Here is a 16242-nt window from a genome sequence, read left to right as displayed (position 1 = left end):
TCTGAAATTTAATTTCAATGCGTCATGCGTTTTCTCTGACAGAATGAAAGGTTTCAACAAAAATCTGATATAATATTATTACAATTTAAATTGTTAAATTTGTTTTACAAAGAAACCCCGACAGCAGGCAGCATGATTTTCAGATGTCAGCGATAAAATCAGTTTAAAACAATTTAAACAAACCATATTTTAAAACAATCACTTTTTTAAAAATCTTTTAATATATTTTTGTACAACTCCTTTGTTAACATAAGTTTATGAAAATGTTTATAAAAATTAAAAAATTTCAAAAGTTTAATAACCTTTTTAATGAAAACCTATAAAAATATTTCATTATAACAATTGAACAACCGTTAAAAAAAGGCTTTAACTTAAAGTACAATAATTTTTTTTTTTCAAATAAAATTAAATTGTTTATTATTATTATTATTATTATTATTATTATTAGTGATAGGAACGAACACATGGTTGATAGGTGCTGTTAAATGGTTAAAATCGAAAAGAAAAAATCTAAAAGTTACTAGATATTTTGCCACGTTAAGAGAACTTTAAACGTGTTAAGAATTACAAAATTTGTTTAAGAAAACCAGAAAATAAACAACAGTAAAGTGAATTATGTTTATAGTTTAGTTTTAATTTTTTTTGTATAAATTTCTGTTATTTGCTAGAAAAAAAAAGGTTTAACGATATTTTTAAACGAATTGTTTTAACAAATAAACAAAATAATTAGTATTCACCTCAGGTGGAGGTGAAAATCATTATAACTTCTTACACAAGCCGGCTTTAAAATGAAATTAAAATAAAAATTAAACAAGATTTTTATTTAAACAAAAAAAAAAAAACATATACTAAGAAATTTAAAGAAAAAAAAAACAGATATTATTAAGAGGATATAGAGGGTTTTTAAGAAGAAAATGAAAAAAATGAATATTTAATTATATGATTTGCTGTTTGAGGTGGTTAGTGACATTTAAATGTTTTTGTAATTTGTTAAGTTTAAGTTTTATTTAAATAAAACAAAAAAAAAAGTTTTACGCCTGCACGACATTAAATGTCAATTTCATCATTATTATTTTTTGTTTTAAGACACTCCTTGGTTATTTGTTTTTTTCTATAATTTTAATTTATGTAAGTTTTTAATAATTTAATAGAGTTTTTGCTTTAAGTTCATACAAGAAATTTAATATATATATTTATTGTTTTCTTAAGTTAAAAATTTTTTATTTAAATAATTTGCGCAATTTTGTTGTTAATAATAACTGATTAATTAAATAAATAACAACAATAATAACAAACAAATAAATGAAAAAACTGGATTTAAATTTAATAAAATAATAACAAGAAATATGTATGTTGTTGCTATAAAACAAAAGACTTAAGCAACAAACCTCTAACTCTGAGGAGAGTTTCACAAAGTGGTGAGTTTAATCAATTTAAAAAACAAACCCCCTTCCCCGGTTTATAATGAAATTTTTATTAACAAATTTGTGTTTTTTTATTGTTATATAAACTTTAAAGATGAGCTCCTTTTAAATTTTATACCCAAAAAAAAAAAAAACTGGATTTAAAGTAAATAAATATAAAATTTGTATGCATTTATGCATATTAATGGGTTTTGCTAAAGAAAGAGCTTTTTTTTTCTTAAGTTCCCCTTTTTTTGTAGCAAAAACAAATTCACCTCTAGCTTAAGTTAAAGAAAGAGAAAGAGAGCAAGTATGAGAACTAATGCTCTTTGATTTCTTTAGCTTTAAAAGTCTACTTGATTTTAAGCTGGTTTTTAAAGGTTTTTTACCATTTCTTATTCACCATTCTGCAAAATTTTTTTTACCTTTGTGTGTTTTCAAGTGTTTTGTGCATCTTAATAAATAGAACTTGCTGCTAGCAGCCAACACCTAGTGTAATCGTGGCTGTGTATTGAGCAAGTACGCTAGCTAACGTTTATAGTTTATTTACAAACTATAATAAAAAAGTTAGTATTTTTAAATCTACATATATTTTTTTGGTGACAAGTGTTTTAATTTATTTTTTCTTTAATTTTTTTTTCTCCTTTAAAGGTTTTTGTGGTTAAAAAACCCACTCGTTCAGTCTACACTAAACAAAGAAAAAGCACATACGCAAAATGGCGCGTGTGTGGCCTGTTTTAGGTTTATTTGTATTGTGCTGTGCTTTGGGTAAGTTTTCTTTTTTAGAAATATTTTTAACTTAAAGAAATTATAACAAAAAAAAGTATTAAAAAAGTGTTTGTGTTAAATGAACAAAAAAAACGAACGTTTAAGAAATGACAAAAAAGGAGCTAATAGAGGGCGCTTTAAATACAGTATATACAAATTAGTGTTGCCATATTATTAAAACAAAAATACCTATGAGGCAAACCCTTAAGAAAAAGTGTTTAAGTAAAAATTTAAAACAAAAGTGTAATTTGCTAAAATTATTTAAAAAATTTGTTAGCTGTTTAAAAAAATCACGTGATTTCTTTTTTTAATTTTTAAAAATAATTAAAAGTTGTATTTAAATTTTCCTCTAATAAACTTTTGTGACCTTTCAAATTTTAAACCTATTTTTCTTAGTTTATTCAAAAAGTAAAAATATTTGTTTCTTACTTTTTCCATTTAACTATAATTATGGCATTTAATAATACAAAGCTTTTTAAACCAAGGTTAACCACTTCAATTAAGCGAAGAAAAACAACCAAACCAAATAAACAGACACAAGTTTAAACTCAACAACAACTAATGAAAATGTTAAATAATTTCACAAATAAAAACTAATAATTGAATAATTATATATAATAACCCAGCAAACATTATAACATTTTATTTGACAATTTTGGTAATAAATAGTTTTCTATATACAAATTTACATAATTTTTACTTTACAATAGTAGAAAATTTATGCAATATTTCTTCCCTTTACTTAAAGCAAAAAAAAACTGGTTAAACTACTTTAACTTAACTTCATTACTATTTGTGCAAACAACTGGCTGCTGCACTATTAGTTTTTCTACTTTATTGAATAACTTGCAAGTTAATACTTTTACTCTTTACACAAAGAGTTTACAGGCATAATTACGGAAACTGGTTGTATATAGTCAATGTAAATGATACTTTATGGCATTTCCCTTTCATTTTTTCTTTATAACCATAATAATGGTATAGTAATTTAGAGGATAAATATTTGCAAAAAAAAAATAAATAAAAAAAACAAGTTTTATACATTACGCAATTAAAAAGCCGGCTTTAAAATTAATTAGGAAAATAAGATTGCTATTGCAAAGAAACATTTTTCAAATTTTTTATCATACTAAAATGCTGTGCAAAAAGACAAAAAATAAACTAAATTTGCTAATTATTTACAATATTACACAATTTTCTATATAAAAACACTTAAAAATTAAAAATTTTCTTTAAAATCAAGTAATTTTCCAAATTTTGCTCAATTTTTATTATTTTCCCAAGAGTATTCTTCATTTTTATTGTTTACCATCAATGTTTAACGATTTACCGTTATTTTTACTAACATTCCTCATATGGCAACACTAATTTGTATAAACTCACCACTTTAGAGTAAAACATAAACAAAACAATGAAAATAAACAGTAATGTAATTACAATTAAACGTCAAGCCACAAACTGCACAACGTATGTGAAATTTCACACAAAATAGAAAAATAGCTGTAATTTGTAAAAAGCTTAAACGATTTGAATAAGATTTGGCACAAATATAAAGGACATACAGATGAATTAGTATATTGTTAATTAGATCTTTAAAATTTATAAAGAACAGATATAAAAACTGTTAAAGTGGTGAAACTAGTTTTAGGGAAACATTCGAAAAATTTAAAATTATTCTTTATTTATTGGTTATTAAAGTGAGATCTATATATAAACTACTAAATGATAATATATTATTTAATAAAAACACTTTTTTAATACTTTTTATCTTAAAAACAAACTCGGTAAAAAACAGTTAACTAAATGTTTTCTTTTACATTTTATTAACCCTTTAGCTGCCAGTCAAGAAACAAATGATAAATTAGAAGGTATCGATGTAGAAGAAGTCTGTACCGATAGACCCGGTGATGAATACTTCCGTTTAGATACCGAAGGCGATTGTCGCGAAGTCTACAGGTAAGTTATCCTTGGTTTTTGTCTAAACCAACACATACACATATTGAATTTCATGAAAAATCTTTAAAAAAACAACAATATTTTTCCCAAAAAAAAAAACTACTACAAAAAGGGCAAGATTTTGAAAAATTCCATAATTTAAATTTTATAAAAATTTTGAAAACATCAAAATTTAAATTTTATGGCAATTTTGGCAACGTTTTTTTTTTAATAAAAAAAAAGACTATAAAATTTTTCATAATTCATTTACATAATTATAATTATGTGATTTTTAATAAATTTATATTTTATATTAAAAAAAAAAATAAATAAAGATGTGATAAAGGTGAAACGGGTAAAACTCGTTTAGCATCAATTAAATGCTCTGGCGGTTTGGCATTTGATATTATGAAACAAACCTGTGATTGGAAAACAAATGTTAAAACTTGTAATGAAATTGAGAGTAAGTTTAGAGTTTATACTCCTACTCCATACTTCCTTCTACTTTCTGTTTTTTTTGTTTGTTTTCTTTTTGGTGTATATATAATAATAACTTCTTAATCTTACTGTCAACAAACGGAAGAAAAATGATAAATTGTCTAAAAAAATTTCAAGTTTTTTCTTTTTGCTAAGACTTGTTCCTTTTTTCCAAGGCTTCTTTGTCTATAAAATTCTGTTTTGTGTGTCTCTAAACTTGGTGATTTGTGTATTAAAAAAAACATCTGGCAATAAGTGATATCAAACAATAACAAACAACTGGCAGCTTTGTTTAGGAACTTAGTTGTCAAAGGATGTAAGAGCGAGCTGTGTTTTGTTTGGTATTTTCTCTCTCTATTTTTTAAACAAATTTTAAATTAAATGTGTGTTAACTAACTTAAGTTTTCTTTGGTATTTATTTTATATATTTATATATAAATGTATGTGTGATAATTATTTACACTCTGTATATGTGTTTCTTTATTTATATTTACAAAAAAACAAATTTCCGCTTCCTACAAACCAAAGTTCTAAGCTGTCAAAAAAGCCCCACGAAACCGTTACAATTTGAGATGTTTTTGTATATTAATTTTTTTTTTTTGAAAATAAACAAGATTTTAAGGGAAAAATACAATATATAAATTTGTGTGTAAAAATTAAAAAAAAAAAAAATAAAATCAATCCGACCCTTAAATATCCTGCATTTTCCACCTTTCTCTGTGTGTTTTTAGATGTACCAAATCAGGTTTGAAAGAAATCCAATGCCCCTCTGGTTTGGCCTTCGATATTATGAAACAAACTTGTGACTGGAAGGCTAAAGTAACTAACTGCAATGAAAAAGAAAGTAAGTGGCCAAGCTTTACACTCCCCCACCTACTCCACCACCCCCCCTTAAAAACACCCATAAACAAAATAACAACAAAAACAACACAATTTGGGAACGGACACAGGGCACATAATTCTCTTATATTAATTTCTTTTAGTTTAGAAAACAATTATTATAACTTGGTTTACAAAAAAAAAAAAAAAATAGGAACTTTGGTTTTGGTTTTGTCATAAAAAAATAAGAAACAAATCTTTGGACTAACCCCTTCTAAACTTTTGTCTGTTACTAATCTTCAATAACAAAAATTATACAAATATCTATTTAAAGCTATAAACTAATACTTCTTTAACTAATTAAAAACTAAAGCTTGCTTGAAAATTTCTTTAAAATTCCAAATCTAAAATAAAATCTAATTTAAATTAAATTTTTTACAATTTAAAATAATTAGAGCCACGCAAGGTTAAGCCCATCTTGAAAACCGATGAACCTATTTGCCCCGAGGGTAAATTGTCTTGCGGTGATGGTGAATGTCTTGATAAGGAACTTTTCTGTAACGGTAAACCCGACTGCAAGGATGAATCCGATGAAAATGCTTGCTGTAAGTTTCAAATACAAAACTTGTTAAAAATAATTAAGAAACTAATAATTTCTCTTCTTCTCCATCCCTTTAGCCGTCGATGAAGATCCCAACCGTGCCCCTGAATGTGATCCCACCCAATGTGCTTTGCCCGATTGTTTCTGTTCCGCTGATGGTACCCGTATCCCCGGTGGCATTGAACCCCAACAAGTACCTCAAATGATTACCATCACCTTCAACGGTGCCGTCAATGTTGACAACATCGATTTGTACGAAGATATCTTCAATGGCCAACGTCAAAATCCTAACGGCTGCTCCATCAAGGGTACCTTCTTCGTTTCCCACAAATACACCAACTACTCTGCTGTTCAAGATTTGCACCGTCGCGGTCATGAAGTGTCCGTGTTCTCTTTGACCCACAAGGATGATCCCAACTACTGGACCAGTGGTACCTATGATGATTGGTTAGCTGAAATGGCTGGCGCCCGTTTGATCATTGAACGTTTTGCCAACATTACTGATGGTTCCATTATTGGTATGCGTGCCCCTTACTTGCGTGTCGGTGGCAACAAACAATTCGAAATGATGGCTGATCAATTCTTTGTCTATGATGCTTCCATCACTGCTTCTTTGGGACGTGTTCCAATCTGGCCCTACACCTTGTACTTCCGCATGCCCCATAAGTGTAACGGCAATGCCCATAACTGCCCATCTCGTAGCCACCCTGTCTGGGAAATGGTCATGAATGAATTGGATCGTCGTGATGACCCCACTTTCGATGAATCTTTGCCCGGTTGTCATATGGTAGACTCTTGCTCCAACATTGCCTCTGGTGAACAATTCGGTAGACTTTTGCGTCACAATTTCAACCGTCACTACAATAGCAACCGTGCTCCTTTGGGTCTCCACTTCCACGCCTCCTGGTTGAAATCTAAGAAGGAATACCGCGATGAATTGATCAAATTCATTGAAGAAATGTTGGGCCGCAACGATGTCTTCTTCGTCACCAACTTGCAAGTCATCCAATGGATGCAAAATCCCACAGAATTGAACGCTCTACGTGACTTCCAGGAATGGAAGGAGAAGTGTGATGTCAAGGGTCAACCCTACTGCTCATTGCCCAATGCCTGCCCCTTGACCACCCGCGAATTGCCCGGTGAGACTTTGCGTCTCTTCACCTGTATGGAGTGCCCCAACAATTACCCCTGGATCTTGGATCCCACTGGTGATGGTTTCTCAGTTTAAGTTGCCACTCGCTAGCTAGGCCAGGGAAGTAATTTATATAATGTTTAAGTTTTTGTTAGGATTCTTAAAGAAAAAGAACATAATTTTTTTTTTATATAAAAATCTAAAACACAGAGAATTACGTTATTAAAGTAGTTCCAACTAGAGTCTGATTTAAAAAAAAAAATCGAAATAATAATTCACAAATTATAATGCTTTATAAAATTATACTAAATCCTAGAAACTCTACAAAATACTCAAACTCTACAAACTGTCATCTCTGAAAGTTTCTTTCAGTGTAGTTAATTCTTTTTTCTTCTTTCTCTCATTTCTTCTTCATACTCTCTTTTTTTTAAGTGTTACTTTTTATTTTTTTTTTCAAAATCTTTTAAATTGTATAAAAAAATTTTCTGTTGATTATTATGATTTTTTTAATAATAGTAAGTGAATTTGTTTCCTTTTTGTTTTGTGTAGAATTTAAATGACAAAAAAAATGCTGCCTTTTCCAACTATTGTTTTCTAATTTGTTATAAGAACCAAAAAATACGACACATTTTTTTTTTAAGCAGCTACAAAAATAATAATTTTTTTTAATTATTTTAGTATTTTTTAAGAAATACCAAGAAAAGAAAAAACAAATAATTTGTAAAAATAAATAAAACAATAAAAAAAATTATAAAAAAATTAAAAAAAAAATAACTTTGTTTTCATTTTGGGTTGAAAAAAGGTAAACAAAACATAAACATGATGGCAACGTTCAGCGTTAGGCGGCATAAATAATGTAAGATAAAGAAAATTTTATTGTTTTTTTAAGGGAAAAGTTGGGAAATGTTTAAAATATGTTTCTAAAAGTAGGATACAATATTAAAAAGGACTATTAGTAATCAAATTGACCAAATTTCGAAAATTTATAAAAAATTTGTTTGTTTTAATTTTGGGTTGAAATAAAGGTAAACAAAACATAATGGTAACGTTAAGCGTTAGGCGGCATAAATAATGCAAGATAAAGGAAATTTTATTGTTTTTCTTTTTTAAGGGAAAAGTTGGGAAATGTTTAAATTATGTTTCGAAAGATAGGATGTAATATTAAAAAGTGGTTAAAAGTACTATTAGTAATCAAATTGAACAAATTTCGAAAAATAATAAATTATTAAAAAAATTTTGTGTTGGAAAAAGGTAAATAAAACATAAACATGATGGTAACGTTAAGCGACAGGCGGCATAAATAATGTAAGATAAATAAATTTTTATTGTTTTTTTTTAAGGGAAAAGTTGGGAAATGTTTAAATTATGTTTCTAAAAGTAGGATACAATATTGAAAAGGGCTATTAGTAATTAAATTGACCAAATTTCGAAAAATTATAAAAAATTTGTTTGTTTTTAATTTTGGGTTAAAAAAAGGTAAACAAAACATAAACATGATGGTAACGTTAAGCGACTGGCGGCATAAATAATGTAAGATAAAGGAAATTGTATTGTTTTTTAAGGGAAAAGTTGGGAAATGATTAAAAGTATCAAATTGAACAAATTGCGATTATATTTGGAAGTTGTATAAAAAGAATTGTTATTATTTCATTAGATTTCTACTTAATTTCAAATATTTTCTATACTTAAGAGGCCATTAATTCCAAACAATAGAATTTATTTGTTTAACAAAATGTTTACTAAAATCATTGTTTTTTTCATTAAGGGTTGTTCTTTTTTAACAATATAAATGTCAGCAACTTGTTTGTCGTTGCTTGCTCTAAAGACCTAATTTAAATTTTCCTTAAACAAACAATTTTCGTTGGGCCCTCTTTTGTTTCACCGCGTCTCAAGTATTTTGACAAAACTAAATCCAATTAAATACCAACTAATTGCATTAAGTTGAAAACTAACGGTAACATAATGTTTTTCGAAAATTTGTAGTTTAGTATTGAAACGGTTTTGAAAGGGAGAACTTTTGTAAAGAAAAAAATATTAATAGAAATTAAAAAAAAAGAAAAATAAAATAACAAATAATATAAATTGTGGAAAAAAATTAGAAAAAAATTAAACAAAAATGCCTAAAGTTGATCCAGAAACTCAAAAATTATACGATGAAATTAATGGATTAATACAAAAGTTTCAGGTAATATAAACAAATAATAAAAAAGCTTTACAGAATCTTAAAATCAAAACAGATTTGACAGTTTCAGACAGAATCTGATAATTTTCATTTAAATATTTAATCCACAATGTAAATTTAACAATTTGGAATAGAAATTCATTAAAAACTTGGAAAATTTCGTCAAAATTAAGATTTTTAAAACAATTCTTTAAATTCTATCTCAAAACCAGTTATATTTCCTTACAACTTGGGTTCTATAAATCGACTTTCGAATAATCGAACTTTTTTCTACAAAAAGTCGAAAAGTCGAAGTCGACTATTTTGTTCCAAAAAAGTCGATAACTCGACTATCGTCTATGAAAAAAGACGAAAAGTCGACTTTGTAAATAAAAGTCGGAAAGAGTCGAAAAGTCGGAGAATCGAAAAGTCGGAAAAATTCGGAAAAAGTGGGAAAGAGTCGAAAAGTCGGAAAGAGTCGAAAAAAGTCGTAAAGTCGGAAAAAGTCGAAAAAAGTCGGAAAAAGTCGAAATTTCAAAAATTTTCATTATTCCAACTTAATTTCTTTCCCTACAGGATGATCAAAAGGCCAAAGCCGATTGTACTCTCCAAGAAAAATGTGGTGATATGTCTGATATACCAAAAATACGTTTAGCACCTAAAAAGATACTCAAGGGACACATAAATAAAGTTAATTCGGTTCATTTTGCCGGAGATTCAAGACATTGTGTAACCGGATCACTAGATGGTAAACTAATCATATGGGATACTTGGACAGCTAATAAAGTACAGGTGGGTAACATAAACTTTTGGAAATATAGTGCAAAATTTAATAATCTGCAAAACTTTAAGGTTATACCCTTACGTTCGGCCTGGGTCATGACGGTGGCCTTTTCACCCTCTGGCAATTTTGTGGCTTGCGGCGGTATGGATAATCAATGTACGGTTTATGATGTCAACAATCGTGATGCTTCGGGTGTGGCCAAAATGACTAGAGAATTATTAGGCTATGAGGGTTTCTTAAGCTCTTGTCGCTTTTTGGATGATACCCATTTAATAACCGGTTCGGGAGATATGAAAATGTAAGTTAAAATGTTTAATGCCGATAGTTAGAAGAAGTAAGTAATGATTTATTTTTTCATTTCAAGTTGCCATTGGGATTTGGAAAAGGGTGTCAAGACTATGGATTTTAATGGTCATGCTGGTGATATAGCCGGTTTATCTTTATCGCCCGATATGAATACCTATATTACGGGTTCTGTAGATAAAACCGCTAAATTATGGGATGTACGCGAGGATACGCATAAACAAATGTTTTTCGGTCATGAAATGGATGTCAATTCGGTTTGTGTAAGTAGTTTTTATTACAAATTTTATGAATTTTAAGAAAGGTAACAAACAATAAGTTAATTAGAGTAGAAAGTCCGAGAATTTAGTAAGAAAATATAATTTGAGGTTAGTTTATAACTAAACCTAAGGAAAAGTTTTAGATTTTTAAAAAAATATTGAGAAAGTTAATAAAAATACTATTTAGTTTTAATATAATAAAAATTCTTTAAAAGTTTGAGATATTTTAGCTTAAAGCCAAAGAAATTTATAAAGTAAGGTTAGGGTGAAAGATTTTTTATAAGAAACTTTACTTTTAGTATCATCCTAGTGGCAATGGTTTTGCATCTGCTTCTGAGGATCAAACAGCACGTTTATATGATATAAGATCTGATCAACAAATTGCCTTATATGAACCGCCACAAAAAAATACTGGTTTCACTTCTTGTGGTGAGTATTTTAAACTTCAATAGTTTCCAAACCTTAATCTGTCATTTACAGCCCTATCAACTAGTGGACGTTATTTATTGTGTTCAGGTATTGAGGGCAATATACATTCATTTGATACCATGAAAGTATGTCATAATGGTGAGTATTTTAAGCTCTAAAAGGTTTTCTTAAAAAAAAAAACAAAGATAATTTAATTAAATTATCGATTTTTTGTTGTTGTCTTTTAAGGTATAATGCAAGGCCATGAAAATCGTATTACATGCATTAGTTTGTCACCCAATGGCATGTGTTTGGCCTCCACTAGCTGGGATCAACAAGTACGCTTGTGGCTTTAAGTTAACTTGCTGTAAAAATTATGTTTTTGGAAAATTTTATTTTTAAATATTTTTGGGGAAAAGCCATTACAAGCCGACGACAACATTTACAAATAATAAAAAGTATTTAGCTAATTAAAATATTAAATAAAAAATGTTAAATAATAAATATTAAAATTTGTAAACCAAGATTTGAAATAAAATCTCGAAAATAGTTTAAAAAAACTAAACATTAGGAAAGAAAACATTGTTTTAATATAAAATGTTAACAATAAAATTTCTAATGAAAAGTCGTAAGTTTTTCGTTATGAGATGAAATAAAAACAATTTCTCAATATTTTTCATAAATACGCTGTAAATGTGGATTTGTTTTATTATTGTTATTACACTATAAATTGCACCCTTAAATCTAATAAAAAATGTACGTTTTAAAACAAAAAAAAAAAACGATCGAAAGAAAAGAAACTCTATCAATTATCTACTCTCATCAATACATGGCCATGATTTGTTGCAAGTCACGATTTAAAAATTGATTAGTCCAATCATTTTCTGGATTATCTAAATGATTATCAAAATCGACTACATCCTTCATAGCGCCTCTTTTCAATAAAGCTGATACAGCTTGTAATGTTGTCTCGGATTGTAAAAGTTTAAAGTCCGCCTTAGTCCAACGACCGGAATCGCTGGAACAACCAAAAACTTTAATGGCTGGCACTTCCTGGCCCAAAGTCATTAATTTATTATCTATAATCACAAAACAGGCATTTTTGTAATTCTCTTGAATCTTATCAGCAATTTTAGCGGCAGGAGCCTTATCCAGCGAGTTATCCAAGAAATTCTCGGCCGCACAATAATAACCGGCCACTACTAGGTTTTCACGTTCAGCATAAGCATCAATCTTAAAACAAACATTATGTACACTATTATTCACAATTTGCTTAATTAAATAATAATATAGAAATAAACTTACCTGCATAAGGGCTATTTCCACCATGGGAGTGACATACAAACATTGATGAAACAGCGGTATGGCATCGATAATTTCTGTATCTGATTTGCTGGCTAGTAAAATACCATTTACCGCCAAATGTGGATATTTGGCAGCATGGAATATAATTTTAGCATAAGCACGTTCACTAAATTTATATAAAGTCATTTTATTTTATTTAATTTTCTGTGAAAATTTAACTAAAAACGCGTATTTTATGCAGGCACAAAAAAAAATTTATGAGAAAATTATCATAAATGAACTGTCAAAGCGACAAGAGAATAAAATCTGTTCGTAAAATAAGGTAATCAAAAAAGCAACTCTGTGTTAAACAAACAAAGGTGAAATTTATCAACAAGCAAACTCACCATTAACAAAAATGTAAACACAAATAAACAATTAATTAAAAAAAAATATATTTTAATTAAGTTATTTCCCTTAAAATGTTAGTTAAAAAAGAAATAAATAAATAATTTTAGTTATTTTTTGTTAGAATTTTCTATTATTTTATTTTAATATGCCTGTTTTTGTGTAAACGAAAATATATCTCTCTTTTTAAACTTCAACTATTGACATTTGTTTTTCTTTTTTTCCTATTGTCAAATATTTGACATTTCAATTTATTTTTATCACTATAACAAAATAAAAATATAGAAAAATTTTGTTTTTTATACAAGTTTTGTTATAAAATTAAAGTTAATTCCACATAAATATTAAAGCTACGCCTTAGAATTTCAATAAAACAATAAAGAAAATGTATAAACGTTGAATTAAAACGCCAAAAACTATGATGGAAACTTTAGCATTAAGCTCGACAGACAACCAAAACAATCAAACACTCCACGTAGCAGCAGCTGGAGGTATATAATTTTTTTCCTTATAAAAATTTCTTAGTAATATCATAAGTGTTATATTAACTAGTTTGATGTGTTTTTTTCTAAAAAAAAAGTTTTAGATAATCATCATCATTCGCCGGTGGAGGAGGAGCAAATGATGAATCTCAGTGATATGACAGATTTGTCACAGGAAATACAAGAAGATATGGTGGTCACCATGCCCGTAGCCAAAGAGATATTATTGATTTCATTGGTTTCCCAAGAGCAGGCCTTGTATAATCCTAAACATGAAAATTATAGAAATACCCATAGAAAAGATATTAAATGGTTAGAAATCTCCGAACAATTAGGCTGGACAGGTAATTATAGTTTAGAGTTCAGCATTTAAAGTATTTAAATGTTTTTTTTTTATTTAATAGAACTACAATGTAAAGCCAAATGGAAAGCCATGAGAGATCAGTATTGCCGGGAATTAAAAAGATCCAAATTTAATAACAAAGTCAATGTGAAATGGAAATATTTTAAGGAATTAGATTTTCTAAGGCCCTATGCCTTAGCCAGAAAGTAATTTGTTATTATTTAAAGAAAATGTTGATTATTATTGATACTTTTTTAATTTCAGCTATCGTCCCCGTCTTCCACCTGCCATTAATACCAATAATAACAATAATTCCTTTATTTGCTCCACTGTTACCAATAATAATAATAATGGTATTACCACTGTAGCCACTGAGGATAATAATGCTACACCAAAATTTACTACCATTAAAATAGAGGGCAGTACTACTATTAATTTTGCCACCTGTGATTTTTCATCCAACAAATCTGACACCTCCAACAATCTCACCGAGGAGCAGCTGTCCTCAGTTTTACAACAGCAAACAGATGAACATAATTGGACTTATATAACGGGATCCAATAACTCCTCCAATAATAATACCAGGCTGGACAATCATTCACTGAGCGATACACAACATTTATTAAATACACATCATCAACATAATCCAGATAATCAACAACATCATCATCAAACACAAACCACAGATGAGGCCTTATACAATGTTTTGGTAGATTGTATGGGACAAATACAAGAACAGCAACAACAACAACAGCAGCAACAACAACAACAACAGGAACAATTGTGCCAACAGCAAACTACACCAAATAACAATGAGGATGAAGATGATGATCCTATACACACTTTCCTGAATATAGAAAGTTATTTTGAAAAGGAATTGATTGCTTTAATACGCAATGAAGATATGTTGTACAACAACTTTAATCCCAATTATCGTAATGTTAAATTAAAACTAGAGGCTTGGGATGAAATAGCACGCAAATTGAAAAAGACGGTTAAACAGTGTCGTCTAAAGTGGAAAGCTTTAAGAGATCAATTTATAAGAGAACATAAACGTTTAAAAAATCGAGAAAATAGTGAAACTTTACCGCGTTGGAAACACTATGATGCCTTGAGTTTTTTGCAAAAGTTTATCAAACATAAAGGAAGGTAAGTGTTAAAGGATAATTAACGAATTCTTTTTAAATTTATAATCATTTGCAGTGATTATATTACGCCCAAGAATCTATTGGAATTGGCCAAAAATAAACTAGTAGATGATATGGATGATGGCAGCAGTTCACCTTTGCAACAAATGTCCGGAGTCAGTGATGAGCAGGCTATGCAGCAGCAATCAGATCAACAAGATAATTTATGTGTTAGCACTGGCAGTGTAAGTGGTTATGATGATATGGATATAGATAATTACATCATAGGCGATAGTGGCAGTGTGGTAGATGAACACAATGAAGCCGATGACCATGAGCCGGATAATGAAGATCGTAAATCTCAGCAAGAGTTTTCAGTGTTTAGTAATCATAATACTAATATAAGTATGGGTTCCACAGCCATGGATTCAACTAGCACCACTACACTACAACAAACATTTAAAGAAGAACATCCCCAATTACAAACACAACATTTAGCAGATGCAACGCAACAGCAACAGCAGCAACAACAACATATCAACATGCCTTCATTAGATTTAAATGATAATACACCAAATGATCTATTAAATTCCAATACAATGAGCAACAATAATACGCCAGCCAACAATCAGAATAGTTATCAGAACTCCCTAAACAACAGCAATAACATTACTTTGGCCTCTACAGTACAAACTTTAGATATTTGTGCGGGTGCTACATTACAGCCACCACCACCTTTACAGCCAGCTCCTAACACAACAGAAGCCTCCACCAATACCCCCAACAATCATCTACAGCAGGACAATAACAGCTTTTCTAATAGCAATAATCATCAAACAGCCATTACTGTTGCTAATAATCCTCCACAGGAGGAAGATGAAGTGGGTGCATTTTTTAAATCTGTTGCCATGAAAATACGAAATGCTAATTTATCACAAGTGGCCTTAACTGATTTGGAAATTGATATCTTAAGGGTGATTAATAATGCTTTAAGGAATCACTAAACAAACAAAAAACACACAGACGGACACCTAAACAACCATAAAGGGATCAATTATTTATATATCGTTCAAGATTTTAACAAAATTTCCTTGAGTTTTTACTCCTTAAAGTATAAACAACTCAAAATTTTTAACTTTTAAACATATTTTTTCGCAAAAAAAAAGTGTTATATATTATTACTATTTATAAGAATTGTTAGTTAATATTGTCATACATTATTATTATTATTATTGTTTTTACATGTTTTTCCTTTGTTTTTCTTTTATTATTATTTAATATATTTTTTATTTATTATTTAATAAAAACCTTTAAAACAGAACAAACAAATAAATAACAATTTGGCCAATTTTCAAAATTTTTTCTTAAATTCTTATTTAAAAAATAATCTTTAAAAACTGCAGCACAATTACAATAGCAAAACTCTAATACAATAACAAAAATATAATAGTTTTTATTAAACCAAAAAAAGTTGAATAGTTTGTTTAAAATAGTACACTTACATTATATATTTATTATACGTATCCCCGATTTATTATATATTCCAA

The 16242-nt window shown here is 28.6% G+C and overlaps 4 protein-coding genes across 5 annotated transcripts; 3 read left to right on the top strand and 1 right to left on the bottom strand.

Annotated features, from left to right (window-relative positions):
* The first annotated feature begins 1830 nt into the window (after positions 1 to 1830).
* On the top strand, positions 1831 to 7589 carry LOC111679910 (chitin deacetylase 1). Of its 2 annotated transcripts, none has more exons than XM_023441514.2 (6): positions 1831 to 1969; positions 2055 to 2171; positions 4007 to 4127; positions 5315 to 5427; positions 5858 to 6007; positions 6081 to 7589. In XM_023441514.2, the coding sequence occupies exons 2-6, from the start codon at positions 2120 to 2122 to the stop codon at positions 7229 to 7231; spliced, it is 1587 nt and encodes a 528-aa protein (XP_023297282.1). In that variant the 5' UTR covers positions 1831 to 1969; positions 2055 to 2119; the 3' UTR covers positions 7232 to 7589. The 2 variants fall into 2 exon arrangements, with proteins under 2 accessions (XP_023297282.1, XP_023297281.1); XM_023441513.2 differs by lacking the exon at positions 5315 to 5427 and adding an exon at positions 4442 to 4569.
* Positions 7590 to 9162: 1573 nt separating this feature from the next.
* LOC111679900 (guanine nucleotide-binding protein subunit beta-2) lies at positions 9163 to 11598 on the top strand. Its single transcript, XM_023441503.2, has 7 exons — positions 9163 to 9320; positions 9873 to 10088; positions 10149 to 10378; positions 10445 to 10646; positions 10943 to 11072; positions 11124 to 11210; positions 11301 to 11598. The coding sequence occupies exons 1-7, from the start codon at positions 9252 to 9254 to the stop codon at positions 11405 to 11407; spliced, it is 1041 nt and encodes a 346-aa protein (XP_023297271.1). The 5' UTR covers positions 9163 to 9251; the 3' UTR covers positions 11408 to 11598.
* A 129-nt stretch (positions 11599 to 11727) lies between these two features.
* On the bottom strand, positions 11728 to 12627 carry LOC111679904 (ER membrane protein complex subunit 8/9 homolog). The gene is made up of 2 exons (XM_023441505.2): positions 12357 to 12627; positions 11728 to 12284 (listed from the first exon to the last, which is right to left on the bottom strand). Exons 1-2 carry the CDS (start codon positions 12540 to 12542, stop codon positions 11874 to 11876), a joined length of 597 nt encoding a protein of 198 aa, XP_023297273.2. The 5' UTR covers positions 12543 to 12627; the 3' UTR covers positions 11728 to 11873.
* A 357-nt stretch (positions 12628 to 12984) lies between these two features.
* Positions 12985 to 15927, top strand: LOC111679899 (protein kinase 4). Its single transcript, XM_023441502.2, has 5 exons — positions 12985 to 13234; positions 13324 to 13569; positions 13630 to 13774; positions 13833 to 14717; positions 14772 to 15927. The coding sequence occupies exons 1-5, from the start codon at positions 13162 to 13164 to the stop codon at positions 15697 to 15699; spliced, it is 2277 nt and encodes a 758-aa protein (XP_023297270.2). The 5' UTR covers positions 12985 to 13161; the 3' UTR covers positions 15700 to 15927.
* Positions 15928 to 16242: the final 315 nt, after the last annotated feature.

Source organism: Lucilia cuprina, chromosome 5 (assembly GCF_022045245.1).
Source record: "Lucilia cuprina isolate Lc7/37 chromosome 5, ASM2204524v1, whole genome shotgun sequence".
Lineage (NCBI taxonomy): Eukaryota > Metazoa > Arthropoda > Insecta > Diptera > Calliphoridae > Lucilia > Lucilia cuprina.
The sequence above is the reverse complement of the archived record's forward strand: the minus strand, read 5'-3'. Positions and strand labels throughout refer to the sequence as shown.

Excerpts from the sequence above, each read along its gene's own strand:
- LOC111679904 (XM_023441505.2), bottom strand. The coding sequence starts at position 12,542 with ATGACTTTATATAAATTTAGTGAACGTGCTTATGCTAAAATTATATTC. Across the intron at positions 12,285-12,356 it reads TGGAAATAGCCCTTATGCAG|ATTGATGCTTATGCTGAACG; the intron begins GTAAGTTTATTT and ends GTTTGTTTTAAG.
- LOC111679910 (XM_023441513.2), top strand. The coding sequence starts at position 2,120 with ATGGCGCGTGTGTGGCCTGTTTTAGGTTTATTTGTATTGTGCTGTGCT. Across the intron at positions 2,172-4,006 it reads TGTATTGTGCTGTGCTTTGG|CTGCCAGTCAAGAAACAAAT; the intron begins GTAAGTTTTCTT and ends TTAACCCTTTAG. Across the intron at positions 4,570-5,857 it reads AACTTGTAATGAAATTGAGA|AGCCACGCAAGGTTAAGCCC; the intron begins GTAAGTTTAGAG and ends TAAAATAATTAG.
- LOC111679900 (XM_023441503.2), top strand. The coding sequence starts at position 9,252 with ATGCCTAAAGTTGATCCAGAAACTCAAAAATTATACGATGAAATTAAT. Across the intron at positions 10,089-10,148 it reads GGACAGCTAATAAAGTACAG|GTTATACCCTTACGTTCGGC; the intron begins GTGGGTAACATA and ends CAAAACTTTAAG. Across the intron at positions 11,211-11,300 it reads CATGAAAGTATGTCATAATG|GTATAATGCAAGGCCATGAA; the intron begins GTGAGTATTTTA and ends TTGTCTTTTAAG.
- LOC111679899 (XM_023441502.2), top strand. The coding sequence starts at position 13,162 with ATGATGGAAACTTTAGCATTAAGCTCGACAGACAACCAAAACAATCAA. Across the intron at positions 13,775-13,832 it reads CCCTATGCCTTAGCCAGAAA|CTATCGTCCCCGTCTTCCAC; the intron begins GTAATTTGTTAT and ends TTTTAATTTCAG. Across the intron at positions 14,718-14,771 it reads TTTATCAAACATAAAGGAAG|TGATTATATTACGCCCAAGA; the intron begins GTAAGTGTTAAA and ends AATCATTTGCAG.